This window comes from Tauraco erythrolophus, chromosome 3 (genome assembly GCF_009769465.1).
Source record: "Tauraco erythrolophus isolate bTauEry1 chromosome 3, bTauEry1.pri, whole genome shotgun sequence".
In the NCBI taxonomy this organism is placed as follows: domain Eukaryota; kingdom Metazoa; phylum Chordata; class Aves; order Musophagiformes; family Musophagidae; genus Tauraco; species Tauraco erythrolophus.
This window is the reverse complement of record NC_141467.1, coordinates 45,220,978-45,241,187: the sequence shown is the minus strand read 5'-3', so window position 1 is coordinate 45,241,187 and position 20,210 is coordinate 45,220,978. Positions and strand designations below refer to the sequence as shown.

Genomic DNA, 20,210 nt, shown 5'->3' with positions numbered 1-20,210 from the left:
ATAAAATAATAATAATATATGAATATATATATATAAACGATTATAATATATACAAACAAGTGATCCACAGTGTAATTGCTGAGCACCCAGTGACAAACACCTATCCCAGCCTAGCAAGTGATCCCAAAATGGGTAGGTCCTGACACTGCAATCCCGGATGAGTGAGAGGCCTGAAAAGAGAGTGAGAGAGAGGGAGAACTCCAAGAATTCTCCAAAAGAGAGAATCCAGCTTCCCTCATCTATATACAGGGCATGATGTTGCATGATACGGAATACTCCATTGGCCAGTTTAACCCTCAATCCTAAGCCTAAATTCAAATTTTAAGGATAATTGTGGGCCCTTTGTCCTGGTGATGCTTCCCCCCAGCCTGTTGTGCTCCTGCACAGTGGCAAAACAAGGGAAGCTGGAAGGTCCTTGATGTCTCAGCGCCAACTATAAACATCAGTGTCTATCAACATTCTTCTCACAACAAATCCCTTAATACTTCCAAAACGCTAGCTACTAAAACAAAAAACTAACTCTGTCCCAGCTGAAACCAAGACAATAGTTAAGATATAGTTTTCTTTTTTTTACTTGCATGAAAATTGTTGGCAGAATTAACTTAATTAGTAATATTTCTGGAGGTCTGTTTGGCAAAGATTTGTATGCATACTTAGCTTTTATGCATTCTTTGGCAGCCCTCTGAAGATCCCTGGCAGCATCCTACAAGCATAGCATTACTTTGGGCGTAATTGTTGGTATTTCTAACTCTGCAAACTGATGTTGCACAGCACCCCATAGGTGTGCTTCTATAATCTTCATTTTTCATGAAGTGTTTACCAGTTCCAGTTTGACCTTGCACAGCAGAACATCTTCTTAAATGTACTCCGTAATTCTGGACTTCGGAATGCAAAAATCATAGGATCAATGATCGCGTTACACATGATGAGCGTCCCATTCACATGGAAAATGGACATGTAGCAGGCACAGTAAGGGTTATGTGGGCAAAATTTTGCTAAGAGGATATGAAGAACAAAGGGCGCCCAACAGCAAAGGAAAACTCCAAGGAAAATAGTCAGTGTAATGGCTCCTTTCATGTTTGTTCTCTGATGGACTGTGCTGGTTGGCAGTGAGGCAATTTTTTTAGCATGAGATCGAGCCAGGAGGAACATATGGACATAGAGGCACAGTATAAAAAACATCATTAAAGGAAATAGGATGGTGAAGGGAATAACTGTTGCTGCTTCATAGGAGAAGAGGGCAATGGCAATGCTACTCCCAGCACAGAAGGTCCAAATGATTGCCAAGATAACCAAGGCCCTTCTTAGTGTCATGATATTATGGTACCTCAAAGCATAGAAGATAGTGATGTATCTGTCTGCTGCAATAGCTAACAAGCTGAATATTGACCCCAGTAAAGACAGAATGAACATGGAATCCATGGCATCATCTAGCTTTTTCTCAAAGTCCCCACGACGTGTCAGGTATCCCATTTTGCACAAGATGATGAAGATGTTCTCCAGAGTTTTGTACAAGCTACCTAACATATCTGAAATGGCTAAACTGCAAATGAAGAAGTACATGGGCAAGTGCAAGTTCTTATTTCTAATGACAGCAATAAGGACAAGCAGATTTTCCAATATTCCAGCAGCAGCAACAGTGAAAAATACTTCCTCTGGCACCACAACCTGGGTGCAGTCAGTGACATTTAACGACAAATCACTTGTATTTTCAAGGGAAGGAATGCTTGTCTGCCCTGCGTGTTTGATTAGGTTGGAAAGTCTCTCAGTGCCCATTTCTTCTGGTCTTGGAAAGATTCTGGATTGTTGATTTTCAGGCTTGGCTTTATTCTGAAGCTGACCTGTTAGTCAGACCATTCTTCTTTTGATGAAGGCTTTCTCCTTCATCTGGAGCAATTTTAAGACTCAACTGAAATGTTTGGAATTTCTCCTATAATAAAACATGTAGAAACGTAAATATCAAGAAGAAATTTACCACATAGGTATGGCAAAAAATGGACATTTGAAATATCATCTATTGCAAAGGAATGCACATACATTATCAACAGAGAGAGGCAAAATAGGTTTGGAAAATAAGAGCTGCTCCAGGCTTCGCTGAGCCTTTGAGGAAAACAAAGTGTAAATTCTCTTTTAACTTCAAAGCAGTTTTTAAAAATGTATGTAGTTTTCTTTATCAATGAGCATCGCACATTTACTGAAACTGATCTGACAGACTTTAAGAATTTGGCCATCTTTACTTGCCCAGCTGTTTGCTTTGAGAAAGTCTGGCATTTCTCACAAGATTTGCGGTATTATTAGACACAAATAAGACCAATGCCAAGATAAACTGTTGTCCAGGACTGTAACATGTTTACCACCACACTGTTAATGGTGAAATGAAATGCCCTCACTTTAAATGTGAACATTTATAAATATTGATGTTTTTAGAGGCATGTTAGATACTAGCAAGAGGTTTCCTTTTTATTTAAATTGAAGCTGTCTTTTGATTTGATGAACATATTTCTAATGCAGATTAAGATCCAAAGTACAATCTTTTCTCGGCTGTATTTACAGCTACCTAAAAGACCAAATGTTTATTTCAGCATCAAGATGATGTTTTCCTTTCTCTACAATGGTCCTGATCTAAACTATATCAAAGCATATAGGAATTTTGCCAAAGGGTTAGGCTTTTCAGGCTTTTCATTAATGTATAAATGAATATGATATTAATTTAGCTTGGATATCAGGCATAAACAGTAAAATTCACTTTTTTCTTGTAATTTTTATAATCCCACTTGTGAAACAGAGATGTAGTTGCTATTTGTAAAGTCTCTTTTTTTAAAGAACTGATATATTCTCTCTCTTTTTAAGTTTTAAATAGCTTGCTTTGTCACTTTCATACCAGTAAATCTTGAAATCCCTTTGGACATTTGTTCATAGTCAGGGTTGCTGAATACCGTAATGCACTCTGTTACTGCTTCAAAGGGAGAAGCCCAAAGTTTTAATTATTTTGTATACTCTTTATCTCTCTACAACTGTCAGTGGGTATCCGTAATTGCGACAGCTGAACTTCTGCTTGAACTTGATTAGCCTTAATGTGGGTGAATGTGTTTGGTCACTTTTCAATGGAAAACAGGGTTCTGACCTAGGTTTGCTAATGTTATCTGCCGAGATTGCCAGTAAGGTGCTACTTGTGGTGAAGAATGCTGAGACTTGGACCACCACCCATCACGAATTCAATTGAAACAAGCTCACTTAAGAGAAACCGTTCAAGAGAGTAACCATACCTATCTGAAAACAAAGGCTGCATAGTGGAATAAATGAACTGTATTGCACTGCAGCATGCGAGGACATTCCCAAAGACAATTAGGTCAACATCTGTCACTATGTGAAGGAAGGAGTTACTAACAAGAATAAGAGACTCAGTAATGTCTTTGTAATGATGTTTTTCCTGTTCTCACCTAGAGCTACTGTCACAGTTAAGTTTCATGATTTTTAACCCAGCAATATGTTTAGCAACTTAATTTCACTCTTAATAGAAAGTCAACATGGACACTTCAGACAAAGCTTCATTAAATGAGATTTAAATAGGACAATCAGTTGGCAAAAATGCATTTGTTAAGTCACTATTCTTTCAGAACTGTTTTTCAATAATGCTTCTTTGCTGATACAGTCATATTACTGAACTAATCTGCCTGATAAATATGAAGGTTCCTTCACTGAAAACATACAGTATTATGAATGACATGATATATTACATCTGCTGCTTATAATTTTACAGTAACTTCGTACTAAGTACAACATTTGGTTAGAGCAGAGAACTTATAAGGGCTTTAGTGCAGTTACAGTAAAATAAATAGCTACATTATACCACTTAATGTTGTTTTCAAACAATTAATAGCCAGAAAAAGGCATTCTTATTTCAGAGATTCTCATTTCAGCATGTATACATGGCTATTGTACACTATTTTATTAGGGTTCCATCAAGGATGTTGCAAATTATCTCATTTTCTGATGCTTCAGTGTGGTACACAGTCATATTTCTGTCTCAGACCTCCCAGACAGAAATATCTGTGTATACAGTGTTTTACACAGGTAGTAAATCCAATGCTTGATCTACATAATCAATACATGTTATATCATACATCTAATGGAAAAAGAAGACACCTTGGAGCTTGGATGCATATTTCCACTGACTACAGAAATTAGAGCCAAGGTCATTTCACACAAAGCTATAAATAGTCATCAGGTGAAAAAAAGTTTACCCTCCTGTGTTATTTGCACTACCAGAGACAACTTGGGTACAACGGATTTCCTCTCCACTGGCAATACTGCTCACCAGTGCCAACCTCTGAAAGACCTCAGATTTATCTTTTGCAGGTAACCTTTACAGCTAATGTCAGAATTGTTAAAAATAGAACACAGCAACTTAAGAATAAAAAAGTGCCTTATACTACAATGATTTCTTCCTGGCAATGGCTGAGCTATCTGAATTTTACCTTTCTGGAGCTCATTCACAGTCTAAGATTAAGTTTGCCTGACTATAGCAAGAAATGTAAAACAATCAAAAAGCAATAAATGACCAAAAAGACCCCTTAATTGTGAAACACATTTGCAAATGTAGCTCTGTCACAAAAACTGAAAAAACCTCAACTCATTCTTTTTCATGTTTAAATTAGGTCCTGGAGAGAGAAATCAACAGCTCAGTAACACTGGATATTCAGAAACATTATTTAACTAGAAAGAGGCAGTCTCTTGAGCTGGTAGAATGGGCAATGAGCTGATGACAATAGTGAAGTTACTAAAAATGCATACATTTGTAATATTATCAGCAATTTCTATTCAATTTGCAGTTTTCTAAAGCAAGATGAAGCAGGAAACTGGGAGACTGGAAGTCAGGACCTGAAACTGTACAGACAATATTGTAAAAATTTAGGAAACAAACAGAATTCAGATTATCTGTCAATTGTATTCATTCACTGTGATTATGATTTGATTCTTTACAACACTCTTGACACTTGCAAAGCATGTTCGCACTGGTATATACTACACAGATAAAAGCCAGCCCCAGTACTTCAGCTTGTGACGAGGCTGAGAATGTTTCCGTGGGTGCTGGGATCTTCCAGCACCATGCAGGATTCGCCTTGGACAAAAAGCATAATTCTCTCCTATGTGCTTAGTGCTCATTGATTACAAAAGTTCAATTTACTCTACAGTAGAAATGCAATGACTTTGCACCTGAAAGTTCTGGGAGTAATGGGTCTGCCCTTGATTTTATTTTTTTTCTATTGGATGAAAATTATTCATTAAATAAATAAACAACAAACTTCCTTCAATCTCAAAATGTTAAACAAAATGGCCTGGCCATTAGCAACAAAAGTAATTTAAGCTGTGAACTATAATGATAAGATATAGTAAAGAAATTATAGACCTTAAATACTGTATAATTTCCCTTTTTTTTTTGCATCTTTTAATTTTTCACTAGAAAACCATACCTCCCTTTATTGGAAAGACCCCAAGCTGTATTTGCTCTCTAAAGAGCTGGCAGTAAATAAGAACTGAAAGGGTATTGAGTAGTCTCTTCTGCTTTTGCACTGCACAAAACAACCGAGATAACCTGCCAATTATGTAGATGCAATTATTTTTTTTCTAGAATCATAAAATATATTAATTCCCTGTCCTTCTGTGTGTATATATATACGTTTTAAAGAAGTAATTTATTAGGAATGAAAAAGAACAAGTGTTTTGTGTCTCAGACACAGTATATACAGTATACTTGACAGTCCATTTTGTATATACAGAGGTAGCTGTTTGTCACTTGAAATACCATGACCTTTCCTCAATCCAAAAAAGTCTCTGATGTACTAACAAATGCCTTCTGATGTCATTATCTCCAGCATTTCATCCCCAAAGCTATCCAGTGTATAAACTCTCATTGGTTTAAATAAAAGTACCTCAGGCATCAGGGCATCCAGTAATCCGTTCAGCTTGGTTCTCTTTCTAAAACTAGTTTATAGTGGAACATTAATCCCTTGTGGAAGTGGTTGGACAAGCTGTGTGTGACTGGTTACACTGCCTGGTGCTGCTTAGGATGACCTTCTTCTGAAAATGACAGCAAAAGTCCCATGGATGGGAGCTATGTACTTTTTCAGTCACTTCTATTCAAGCTGTTAAAATTTTGTATTACAATGTTTGACAAAAAACTATGGACAATTACCTTTTCTCTTGTTTTCAGCTTTTCCAGATGTACCAAGCATTTAAGAATGAAATGAGCCACTTAAAAACATTGATGTGGAGGCTTAGTTTTTAAAACTGTGAAACAAGCAAGACACCTTTTTTTTTTGCCTTTTTTTTTTTTTTTCTTTTTTTCATCAGTAGGTAAGCAGTGGTTTTCATGGAGACAAAGGGGATTGGACGTGTTACAAGGAGGTAAGCTATGAGGACAGGATGTTCCCTATACTTTCTAATGAGCATTTCTTTTTGTTTACCAGCTGGGCTTAGCCCTGAACGAGTAAGTAAGTGAAAATGGACACTCAGAGCCTGATTCTGCCTTGCCTTGCACATTGTACAGTTCTTTACAATGTTAAAAGTCACTGAGTCAGAGGAACTCTCTCCAACGTTTACAGACTCCGAAGGGCTCTGTTAGCTTGCAAGTTGCCTGCTCTACCTCCCTTAGCTCTTCTGACCATAACTAAACTGAAGATCACTGCCTGTCTTAGAGTACTTAAAATATCTCACTGACTTCTAGGTTGACTGTGATTAAGGTACCTCAACATGACCTGTACAAAAAAAAACCCAGACAGAAATCTGCCTGCTTGACAAACAGTAGCAGGTCATATGTGAAGCATCCTCAGCTGCAATTGTGAAACTCTTGAAGGAAATAATTTCCTGAGATGGCCTGGATTTTAAATCCCTTACTATTTATTAAACAGACCCAAATAGTGCAGGAAGCAGTTGCGAAGTTGCTACATAGCTTTAATGGTGCCACAGTTGTTCAATAATGTATAAATACTGCTCCTTTTTGAACCAAGCCATGAAGTGAAACTTGGATTATTCTTTTTTTATGTGTGGAGGAGAGCTGGCTGTTGACTTTATGAGGAGTTATGGCTTCATAGCAAGCCCTGAGCCAGCTTAGCAGCTCACTGTACAGAAAGGCAAATTTCCAGCTCTCCCTTCCCATCTGCTCTTCTCTCTGCTCCTGCCCTCTCACTCCTGGCATCTCCCTTGAGCCTATCTAAACCTTTTTTTTTCCTAAATAACAATAGCAATTATTAGTTTGCATATATCACATTTTCTCCTTACACTATGGGGTACGATGAAAGCGGGGAATGCTGATGGTGCCAACTGGTGCAGGGGCTGCAGCACGCTGCACTGACCTGTGAGGCAGCTGCAAGTGTGTCACCATGCGTAGCCACTGAAGCAGTGGAGTCTGGTGCTCAGTGACAATTTACTCAGGGTAAACTAACCCTATGTGAACTCTTTGTTGCAATAACTACATTTCTACAGGTGCCAACGCAGTGCTGTTTCCATCCAGCTTGGCTGTCTCCACCAGTGTAACAGCCTCTGTACCAAATGAAGCATGAGTAGTTCCTTGGTTTTCAAACTTGGATGCCAGGGTTCCTCCTCTGCTAGGGCCTGACTAACCAGGTCCTTCCTCTTAGGGAACTTTTCAAGGCCCTAAGGGCCCATTCTCTAGGAATCCTGCAGAAACTCTTGGTGTTTCCCAGCAGTAACTGAGAGGGCAAAAATGTGTGCACTCCTTTCAGTTATTAAAACTCAAAAATGTCTATATTTTACAACACAGATTTTATGTTACAGACTTTGTTCGACCAACACTGAAATAAAAGACCGTTGTTATGGCAAAAGAGTAAGAGTATCAATCTCCATCCTGTTCTGAATGTGAACAGTCTCAGCATGCCTTTAGGTCTAACAGAAACACTTCTTTCTAGGGAAGGTCTCTTAGAAACATGAGTTTCCCCTGCTTACAGCTGTGGGTACATATTAGAACAGAGTACTGTGAGTTCAGAGGACAGTGAGATAGAAGGACTGTGTGCTTATGTTTCATTGTTCAGTTGCTAAAATCTCAGTCTTCTCATTGAAGTAAATGTATATTATATGAGAAACGAATTTAATACAGAATACGTTAATTGAGGCACTGATACAAGCACAGTCCTTCTAAGATTTTTCTTTTTCATTCTTCAAAATTACATTCTAGGTAAAAAAATATCAAGGCCATGTGAAAACTACGATGAAAAATTAAGATACTATGATACCTGGCATTTCATCTTATCATCAGTAGAAATTTTATGAACAACACCAATTAGTATCCATAATCTATTAGATCATTTATTCTTTTGCTTTGATCTCCCTCTAGTGTTCAACAAAACAGGGTTAGCCAGGTATTAATGACTGATTACAGCTAGTCTGGTTCCTCCCATGTGTCCAAGACACTATGCAATGGTATGTAGCCTAATTTCAATTTCATGAACTGACATCAAACCTAGATAAATGTTTGTTATGTAAGAGTGCTCACTATGGTTTCTCTTGGAGATTTACTGCATCAGAATAGTGAATGTATGTCCCATATAATTTCAGTGTCTAGTACTTTCTTAGGACAAACTTCACACTGATAGACACAGAGACAGTACTTTCTGAAAAAAACAGCTAAGAGGCGAGATAAAGGAAGTATATACATATACAAGCTAAATACAGAAAAAAATATTGTCTATAAAGCCACACATGTACCAACAGGGCTAATTACTAGCAAAATGTTACTCACGTGATTATAGCTTTCACTTCCTTATAAACAGCATTTCTAGAGTGAAATTAGGCTGCAAATCACACTTGCTGAAATTTTAAATGTCAGATATGTATGTACTCATTGGAGAGAATTTTGTATGCAAAGTTTTTTCCTGACTTTGGAAACAGTACAAAAAGATTTTTCTGACTGAATCAGAAACTGGACAGACTGGAGGTCTTGCAAAGAATATGGATGAAGAAAGTCTGAAAGACAGATATATTTCTTATGAATACTTCTTTTTCTTTTCCCCTGTTGTAGTTTAACCTGGCCTGCAACTAAACACCACACAGCTGCTTGCTCACCCTCCCCTGCCCCCAGGAAATGGGAAATAGAATAAAAGGGGAAAAGGGAAGCAGACTTGTGGGTTAAGATCAGAACAATTTAATAATAGTAGTAATTTTAAACCAATAATGATATAATAATAAGATAATATGATATGAATATCTATATAATGATAATAATATATAGAAACAAGTGATGCACAGTGTAACTGCTCACCACCCAGTGACAAATACTCGTCCCATCTCAGCAAGTGATTTCAAAACAGATAAGTCCTCACACCGCAACCCTGGATCCGTGAGAGGCCCAAAAAGAGAGAGAGAGAAAGATAGAACTCGAAGAGCAAGAGAGCCTCCCTGCCAGTCAGCCCTCATCTACATCAGGCATGCCATTGCATGCTTTGGAAAACTCCATTTGCCAATTTGGCCCTCAATCCTAAATCTAAGTTCAAATCACAGGGAGTTGGGGACCCTCTGTCCCGGCCATGCTCCCCCCCAGCCTGGTGTGCTCCTGCACACTGGCAAAAACATGGGAAGCTGAAAAGTCCTTGATGTCTCAGCACCAGCTATAAACATCAGTGTGCTATCAACGTTCTTCTCTTAAAGAATCCCAGCCTAAATCCAAAACACAGAGCTGTTCTAGCTGCTGAAAAGAAAAACTAACTCTGTCCCAGTCAAAACCAGGATATCGCCTGAAGATCAACTTCAAAATAACACAATGACGTGTTTTTATATGTATGAGGAAAAATAACACTTTCAGGAAAGATTTCCTCATTTGTATTTAAACTTAGGTATATTCAATTCAATATGCCATGATTTTGTTGCCAACAATAAAAAAATGCAATAAAACATCTAAGCAATGCAGAACATTTTTGGGTAGGACTGCTTCTCTCTATACAATGCTAGTGTAGCTTCATTCAAAACATACACAGCCCTGTGTATTTCAGTAAAGATGATACTGAAAGGAAGAAAAGTAAAAGTCATTAAAAAAAGACTGACTGTGTTCTCAATATACTTAAAAAAAATCTTTTCAATAGCAGAGAGGAAAATGAATTATTTAGGGTGTTTATGAAGGAAATGACAAGTGTCATTCAAATGACAGTGAGAAAAATAAATTAAAGCTGAAAAGCCAGGAAACACTTTCTAATTGATTAACTCTTTGCAGCAGTATCATTTTTCACATACAATTGCTGAGACTGTAAGCTATGCCTTTATCTCAAGCATCTGAAACTAAAAAAATTTGCATAAAGTGATGGAGGTTATATAAAAATGCTTCTCTTGTCATGAGGCATAAATACAGAATGCCCAGGAAGTCATTAGCAAAATAACCCTTTTCATATCAACTATGTGGACATTTCATTGAAAATGAGTAATTTACAGAGAGAAAAATTAGACATTGTGGAAAATCAACATCTGTAAGTGCACTAATGCACTAGTGACTGGTGTTTTGCTTCCTCATCCAGTACTTGCACTTTGGAGGGTCCTTCCCACCGGTGCAGACAGCATGCTATGCCCTGGGGAGGGGCAGCTTTTACAAGACATTTACTACACAGCTCTCAGGGAAGGCAGTGAAATTCAGTGAAAGTCTCCTCTGTCTTTGCAACTGGACAGTATAGGTAATCATGAGAGTTGCTGTGCCTTTTTTTTTTTTTTTTTTTTTTTTTTAAATACATGGAATCCCACTCCATAAAACTGTGGTTACTTTGTAAAGTTGTGGTACATTAGGAGATACAATTAGTAGTCTATTGTAATTTGTAACAACATAATCTACCTAAGGAAAAAAAGCCAAGCGCTGCTCCTTACGTGGGTGATTGCTTTAGAAGCGATGTACTTACACCCTTCAATCACATCCTTCACTCCAGTAGATCAGTCTCAATACATTCAAGTGACTTGATCGATGACTACTAAATATATGTTTCTTTGTTAAGATTGTAGTGGGCTGATTCATGTTTTTTAAAGAAATTATTTACTGTGCTCCAGAATTCATAGTCTGCTTTTATTACACTATTCTTTCTTATTTGCTTCCAGAATAAATGAATTTTAAGCCTATATATAGATGTAACTTTCTACAAGGAATGAAAAATAATAGTGAATTGGAATACAGGACGAATAGTTCTCTGGGATCATTGTAAAAATCCATCAAGAGGCCTTCAAGTGACATATCTGAGGCCACTGCTCTGTTCTTATTCTTTCCAGTAAATCACTAAGTTTGCCAGTAATAGTGCTGTCACAGAAATGTTGTTATCAACAAGCATCAAGGAAATCTCCTTGTAGAAAAAAACATTAAACGTTTCCTGAAAAAGAAGCTCTGTGTTTCTGCTCTAAAGAAAGCAGCCCTTCTAGGTATTTTTTTTTAGGAGCCACTCACCTTTTTGTCCGGCTGTGGTTGCACCAGTAGTTGCAAACAAAGCAATGTTTAAAGTAGATGGAACCATTAGATTAATATGTTATATTTTTAAATTACAGAAAGTAAGGGTGTGGTTTCATACTGCATTCACTGCTGTTTAAGTGCACTGCCTTGTAAACCCAGATATGTCTTATTGAAAAAAATACATGAAAGATACAGGATCTTCTTTCCTGAGAGCTACTTAAAAACACTATTGTGCTTTTTATGTTGCCACTGAGCTAATATATTTAAATCTCTTTATGCTAAAAAGTAAAAATAGTGGAAAGACAATAATTAAAAAATGAATTCAACAGATGGTTACTTTCTCTGGGAAACCTACAGGATGGGATCAGGGTGCAGAAAACAGCTTTTTGAGATGCATCTTTTCTGAGTCATCTTCATGCCCATTCATCTGGGAGGGAGAAATAACGAATAGGAAAACAAACATAGAAAGAATCAAACCTAAATTCTGCAAGTGCGTAAAAATCTGCTTACATTTGGAGTAGTGGCCACATAAAGCTTTATTCTGGTTGCATGTCTATATCTACTGCTGGCATGGCTTCTGCTATAGGTGGAAGTAGACAAAGTCTCAGTGAGAGAGATGTGCTGTCATCCAAACCCACCTCTGGAGAGGTATGAGAGGTTTATGAAGGTACCCCAAATTAGGTCATTCTAGCTTGTCTTTTCTATGCATTAGGATGTGGAGCCCCATGGCAAAGGTGCCATTGTAGAACAAGCATTTCAATTTCTGCACAGATATCACAGAACTACATGCATACGTGTGTGTGTGTGTGTGTGTGGTGCCATTTGGCTTCAGCTTCCAGTCTAAAATAAGTAACAAGGACAGTGGAGGATAAATACTAGTTCAGATATCTACAACAACATGTGTTAAATATAGATGTTTACTCTGCTCTGATTTTCCTTGTGGTCATCTCCTTCAAGGACAGAGACCTCTGCTGTGCTCTGCCTTCCTTTTCTGTGTGCTGCAGACTGACACAGGGTTAAGTATCTAAGAGTACTGGCAGTTAGAGTGCACCAAATCACACAGTCTTCTGTCAGTTATACTCCTGAAAGTCTATAATAATATCAAGAAGATCGATGGAATTGCTCAATATTTACACTAGACTAAGAACAGAATTTGATCTCCCTGCAGCAGAGAGTGTGCTACAAAACTGTATCTGGCAGGAGTAGCCCTCCTTGTGTAATCCTCAGTCCAGTTCCAGAAGAAGGCTCATTGATGACCAGTTAGAAAGTCTCTGAGATGTGTGACCTCTGGATAATGCAGTGAAAAAACTGAGATGAAGCAGGCAAAGCAGTATCCAAAAGATAAGAAACATTTCAATGAAAGCTTTCCTACTATACAGCTTAACTTCTTCAGGTGGTAAAGAGGAAAACCTTACTCAAACTTTATAAAAGAAGCATAAAACTCCTGTCAAAATTTTACTTTAGAGAAGAATGATTCTAAGAGTAAAGATTTTAGGGAACATTTAGGGCACTTCATTCCACAAATAGCATTGCATCTTTCACTTCTTTCTCCAAGCAGGCTTTCTGAGTTTTAGATAAATTTAGTAAGCCTCCACTTACCTGCTAGCGAAACAACTTGTGAGTCAGTGTGCTGGTAACTCTGAGAGCAAGATTACTTATAAAGGAAATGAAGCCAACATAGTCTTTGCGTAAAGGAAAGATTGGAACATCTAAATCAAAGAGAAAGACAGTTGTCTTATTGTCATAACCTTGAATTAGGGTCACTTTAAAATAAATCATCCACTGTCTGAAAACATTTCTAAGGAAAAAAAAAGACAAGATGCCCAGTCAGCGGGAAAATATTCTATGTTTCAGTAGGATTACACTTTCAGCAACTCCTGATCTTTATAACATCCCCTCCTCATATTTGGCAGACTTTAAATCAAGGAGTCTATTCAGGAAAAGACCATGGTCCATATTATGAATAGTGTTTAAACACTTAGGTAGATGGTTGAGATGTCATGGAATGTTGGCTGCCCATCAAGATGATTGTCACCGTGTTTGTTTTTCAATCTAAGACCTCTACTAAAGACACAACTGGTAGCCGAACTGAAAAGTTAACAAGGCAGAGAGAACTCAGGAGCACCAACTTCCGAGTGTACTAGTCTAAGTTTAAGTGATCGTTATGGACAACTGTAATTCAGGTCACAAAGTTAAAAAATGTACTGAGCTTTATTTAATAGTATTTCATAAAGAGGTGGTAGTCTCTATTACTGAAACAAACAGGGGGGAATAGCATAAACTCTTTACTTTAGGGAAAGGCTTCACATTTGGATCTATTAAATAGTGGTTATATAGCAATGCCCAAAAGCAGAATCGTATTCTTAACAGTATAAACTAAGAACATTTGTTTGTTTCCAGTGAATCAGACAAAAGCTCAAGCCTACTACAGAAAGGGTGAATTTGAGCTCAGGAACTGAGGATTTAATGCGTCTGCTGAAAACACAAACTCTGCAATTACCAGTTTGACAGCTCCAGTGAGAGTCATTTGGGTCCCTGTCACATAATAATTGGAGGGGAAAAGGCTTAGAAACACATTTGAGGGGAGGTGACCTGAAGAAGAAAAAAACTTTAGAAAATTGAAGGCATTTCATCATATGTAAATGTCTTGCAGATTTCTAAAAAGGTAAAAAGTGCCTCACTCTTTCTCTCCATCCTCAAATGGAAGTTTCATCTTTGCTTTTTAACTTCCTTTTCTTTAGACCAGTTGAACTGACAGAGTGCCATCATGATACATAAAGATAATTGATTGTAAAAATGTGTGTGGCATGGAAGAATAGGACATAGTCAAGACAACAGGTGTCACAGGAGTGCAGAACATCTTTTTACTATTTGTTTTCATCTACCTTGTCTGTCACTTGAATAACCTTCTTCAAATATACCTGATCATGGTCCTTGCCCTTGAGCATCATATTCTAGGGCACTCGTTCTATATCGTGACAGGCAGAACTCATCTCCTTACAAATTCAGGTTCTCTTTGCACTGCTTTGGACCTGAAGACACTCATTAGGTGCCTTGAAAGTTAATTGTGGAAGATCTTCATCTCTTCTTGTGCTGTGAATTTCTGTTCTACACTCAGAGTGCTATACACACCCTAACAGTGTATGGCATGCAAAAAAGTCTGTGCCATAGAGTATAAGAAATAACTAATAAGGAAAAAAGTCTGTAAATTTGTGCTTAAACTTTATTTCAGTTGCAGAGAAAATAAACACACTGGAGGCACAGAGGCCTATTCACTTAGCCTTAAGCAACAAGTGAGTTTGGATCAAGTCTGAATTGAGAATGAAGTAAAGAGTCAAAAGTCATAAAACTTCTGTTATCCTAAAACTTTTGAGTGGAAGAGCAGAAGACCTTCAGAGAAGTCTTCTTCAGGTTACATTAGCCCAACACTCCAGTACGTCTCTACTAATATTTCAAATATCTGTGTTCAGATGTAATGTGAATGTTACTTCTACCAGCCCAATAGAGCTAGAGCTGTAGCTGTGCAAGAGGCAACATTGTGCCTTTCGTTCTAACCACAGCTAATAAAACTCTCAGCCTCCCTGAGGCACATTAAGTACAAAGCTGCAGCAGTAAAAGAGCTTGAGCTGCATTTACTGTACTTTTGACCTGGCTAGAGGCTCACTGCTGCTCGGCAGAGATGTATGATGCTACGTTTAAACACGCGATGGATATTTGAGGAAGCACCATTGTAAGAAATAGAAAGGCTAGTATTCAGAGTTTTATTCTGAAAGGTACTGTGAGCATATAGAAAGGAAATCAGAGATGAAAAATAAATTAAAAAACTCCTTAACAAACCACCAACCCAAGCATAAACCACTATAATTTTAGGCAGATCTGTTAATGCATTAATTTTCTGTTTTGTTTTGTGAAAGGAAAGTATGTAAAGATGAAAGGACATGTCAGAGAGGGCCCAAGATTTATTCTTTTTTTTTTTAATAAAATGTGCATTTGAATAAAATGTGTAAATATGCTGTGATGTACATGATATGCTGTGATGAATTACAATGAAAATCCAACTAGAATTACATGTCATAAATAAAAAAATGAATCCCTGTTATCACACTGCATAAAATTTATTATTTCTATTTATTGAGCCATGAAATCAGTAGGCAATTCTAGTTCGAAGGTTGAAAATGCAAAGTAATTAGAGAAGGACCTTATCACCTGACAAACTTCTTACAATAATTTTACGAGTTCTGTGCTTATAAAACTGTAGCCAATTTAATACTCATATCGTGTATGTTTTCATCCCACTGTGTTTCAATTCCAAAGAGCACACCAGGAAATAAACAGTATTTTCACAACATGTGAAGAGAGAAGGAAATCTAGAAATTGTAGCAGTAAAGAGCTCTGTAAATAGTTAAGGCTTCCAAGGAGGAGCCATGATCAGTAAAATTGACTAGAAGAGGATGAAAACTGGGACCTCAGATGGGCCAAGAAAAACACAAATGCTCTTTCCACAGTATACAAAATTTTTCCACCCAATAGACAGGGAATACGTCAACTGCAGTTTATTAGCTGTATGAAATACTAAAGTCTCAGATTCTGTAGCCATTATCTTTAGCAAAACAAGTAAGCAAAAGTCAACTACCTTCATCTGTGGATTTAGTCTGCCATTTGATTTGTGCTTAAAAATATACCTGTTAGGTCAGATTTTCATTCCATGCCATTCTCAGCATGCTATGCAAACTTGGAGCTTTGCAGAAAAGGCAACTATTAGGCTACTTTATCATCAGAAAGCAAACAATAATCTTTCAGGAACAGATGGCTAGAGAAGACACTAGCAGGAGAAGAGGTGTTTCTTAAGCAGAAGACAGCCTAATTGTGATTGTCTGGTAAATCAATAATGTGTGAATATTTGCAATTTTATTACTAATAATCCAGTATTTGCACAAAGATGTTACTCATTCTTTTTCAGTGACTTGGCAAATATAGAGTGTGATAGAAAATTAAGTTTTAGGGAATTTCTGGAGGCACACTGGTAATGACTTAATCCCTGAGGCAGTGCCATATGATCAAATGAAGCTCCATCAAGAAAGGATTCAGCCAACTTTTTCAGAATTTAGCATGTTTTATCTTGCACACTGAAATATAGCAAGTATGATGATAACAGCTGGTATTAAAATGCCAGTAGGGAAATTTTTGGATGAATTTGGGGTAGACAGAAAAAGCCAAGTTACTACACTGGTGTACTACTGTCTCCAGCCATCACCTCTTGCTTGGTTCCCAGCACCTCACAGCTGAACACTGTTGAGCATAAATGTATGGTTACAGTGCCAAGCCCCTGGGAAGCTTGATTTATCATTAATCAAAAATACTCGCAGTAATATCAAAGGTAGTGCTGTGATTTTCTTGGACTAAGTAGTTGTATCTAGTGTATCGGTGTGAGGGGAAAAGAAAGAGGAGAGCTGGAGACTTCCCAGCTGGTGTGCCTTTGCTTGAAGAGGCATGGGAAAGGGCAAAGTCATGAACCAGTAGCCTGTGGTGGTGGGGGTGGCATGACACCTTCACCAGGGCAGGCTGTAAAGAGCAATAAAAGAAGGTGGGAGGAGATAAGGATGACTATGTGACTACATTCTCCTCCGGACTTCTTTAAAATGGAGACCTAGTTTCCTGGTTCTCTTATGTTCCTGTGAGATAAAGAGCAGTCGGTCTCTGGTGTCAGCCCATGCGGAGACCAGCAGCTAATTTTGTCAGACCAAATGTTAAAAAAGTGCACTGTCGATCTCAATGACTTTTCATTTCAGATGCCTCGTGTGTACATTAATGCAAATTCTTGCAATAGAACTTGTTTTACCCACTTTAATTTTTCTAAAAGGAATTGCATATGAAATTTGGTTAAAGTCTGCAATAGCATAATTATGGGGTGCATTAGACTCAGTACATGTAAGGGTTAACTGCAGTTGCATAGTCTAATGTTAGCATTTACTAATTCTTAAATGCTTAGACCTGTTATTTTTGTGTTATGTTGTTGCAAGTGTTTTAGGTATAATATTGCTATTCAATGTGAAAGATTAGAAAAATTTTAAAAGGAAAAGCTGGCACCGCTTTTGTCCTGAGAAGACAATTTTCATGCACACAGTGTAGCGGTCAGGCACCATTGCTCAAATACTGGTATTCAAGGTGACCGAAACTTTTTCTATAGATGCTCAGTACATTCAATCAATAGTGTGCCAGGAGAATTTAGTCATCTTGTAAAAAGTACATTAATTTCTTCAAAAGCGTGAATGATAATGATCAAAAGGAGTGTATGTTTTATTAAGTGTGATTGACTGTCTAGGATCATCTTTCTTTTTTTCTTTCCTAATTAGTTTGTTTTCCATGCACTTCCTCTTTATGGAGCTTTTGAGGGACATTCTAACCAAAGAAAACCCAAAGGAGGCATTTGTTAAGTATTTTCTACGTGACTATCCACTATTAAAATTACTGCATTATTGCTTTCACCTTCAAAAAGCAAGTACTGTGATGCATAACAGTGGGCTTCTCAATTAATGAATTTATTTCTATCAAGAAATTTATTTCCATGATTCTCTTCCATTTCTTTAAATTCCTGACCTTTTTTTTTTAATTTTTCTTACTAATTTTGCTTTTGGACTACTGTCAATAAAACAATTGATCTTGATGAATAACTTTCAATGAAAGCTATTTCCATTGATACAATTGCTTTTAAAAAATAAACATATCCTTAATTTTACATTGCACTTAGATAAATGACAACCTTTGCATGTAGATTGGGATCATTATACTTGTTAAAAAGTATCTATAAATATAGTAAAGAGCTTCAAGTTAGTCGGTATTATAGAAACTTAAAACCAATACAGCCTTTAAGATACATACAGTTTGGGTTTTTTTGACAGGTCTAATTTTTCAAAGTTCAGGAGAAGCCAATACGTTAGAAGTATCTAGGACTTTGCATTCTTCTCCTCCAGAACCTCCTACAAGGTAGGAGTACTCTTCTTTTCTTAAGATAAGAAGATGATAAGCATTTTGATAAGGTAGCTTTTGACCTGAAGTCATCTTTGTGATAGCTTGCTTCTCTTATCATTCACTGTCTGATGGGGAAAGCTGTGTTTTATTCCTTGTTGTAAAACATTCATCAGGACATGTAAAATGTAAAACACTAAGGACAGCAAATCGATGTTTCCTGTAGGGGCATAATCTATTGACTGGATCTTCTAGTTTGCTATTAACAAGTAGGAATTTCACGTTTAGTTAGTGAAGTTAATTTTTAAAAAAACCTCATAAACTTCCAAATAATTTGCATAGGATGGCCGTCAATGTAACATGAGAAGTCTCTTAAATTGAAATTTAATATTATACTGACTTTTTATTTCTCATTTTAAAAAGATTCTGATTTAAAAGAATAAATAAATAAATAATTTCTCATTTAAAAAAAATCTGTGAAGAAAACTGAAGTGTAAATAAAGTTTTATACTTTTGTGCTTTCTCTCTAGGTAGGAGAAGAAATATTAATGCCTTTTACACTAATTAAAGCTAACAAATAGAAGTTTGCAAAGCAGTAAGTGTAATGACAGAGATGAGTATTACTAAAAAGACTACATACTTTCAAGGCAGTAAAATAATTTGTCAGTTTATTGGAATCTCTAACTGATGATTCAGGGATCGAGGAGCTACTTCAGCTGTTACACTTTTCTTCTTTCTTATCTTGCTGTCAGAAAAATCTCGAGCCCTGGGGGCCTTAGCGGGACTGTCCGAGGGCAAAAGCAGCAGTATGTCTGTCATTGGAACTGAGCAGGAGGCGAGAAGGGGGAAAAGTGTAATCCTTTGATAAAGGAGGTTGAAGTTCTCCTTTTATTTTTCTTACTTCCTTTTCCTTTTGTGCAGAGGACTGGGGATGGAGTATGTGAAGACTTCATGTCAGGCTGAAACAGCATCCCTACAATCCTAGGTTTGTAGCTGCAGTTAACCTGACCACCTGTACTACCTTTTGTTCTATAAAATTCTCATTTATCTTTACACTGGAAGCTTTAAAGATAAAGTTAAGCTGAATGTGAGGGGAAACATTGGAGACAGGAATATTGCAAATTAAAGTACGAACCTCTTAGTTTTAAAACATCTCTAATGCAGTGACTGGGTAAGCGGAGGAAGGTTCACTGGAAAGTCAAAGACAGCCTAAGCAATTTTTATATTACTTGAACCCAAAAAGACAGACAGGTGAAGCTGCCGTTACTGCTGAAATGTGTTCATTTACTTTTTCTCATGACCATTACATATCACTACCCGATAAAAACAAACATTGTCCAAATGGATTTTTAGGATCAGTTTACCTGAGTAGTGACTGAATGCATTGATATCTGTTGAGCCTTTTTTTTTTTCATTTGGACTTCTTTTAATTGATGTCTTTTTGTTCTTGCATTTCAGTTCTAGCTTTATGAATCAGGTGATTTTTTAAAGTGCTGTTTGTGTACTTTTCATATTCTGTTTAGTGTGAAATGATTACTATATGAAATAACATAATTTTTGACATGCAAAGAACAGAGATAACCAAAATAACAGCTTTGTCTATTGCTTTTTCTCTTTTAAGACATTAATATTCAGCTTTTGGTTTAGGCTCATGATAGAAACTGAACGAAAAGAACATTTCTTCAGGCATTTGTAGGTTTTTTCCTTTGACTATTAATTAGTCTATAGCATGCTTTTATTGAATACTTCATTAATTAAGTGTGACAGAAAATCAACAAAGACTTGCATTTTGTTCTCAGTCTAGTTTGTATCTACC

At 37.0% G+C, this 20,210-nt stretch overlaps 1 protein-coding gene across 1 annotated transcript; it reads right to left on the bottom strand.

Annotated features, from left to right (window-relative positions):
* Positions 1-816: 816 nt before the first annotated feature.
* On the bottom strand, positions 817-1,776 carry MC2R (melanocortin 2 receptor). Its single transcript, XM_009992661.2, has one exon. It carries the CDS (start codon positions 1,774-1,776, stop codon positions 817-819), a length of 960 nt encoding a protein of 319 aa, XP_009990963.2.
* Positions 1,777-20,210: the final 18,434 nt, after the last annotated feature.

Excerpts from the sequence above, each read along its gene's own strand:
- MC2R (XM_009992661.2), bottom strand. The coding sequence starts at position 1,776 with ATGGGCACTGAGAGACTTTCCAACCTAATCAAACACGCAGGGCAGACA.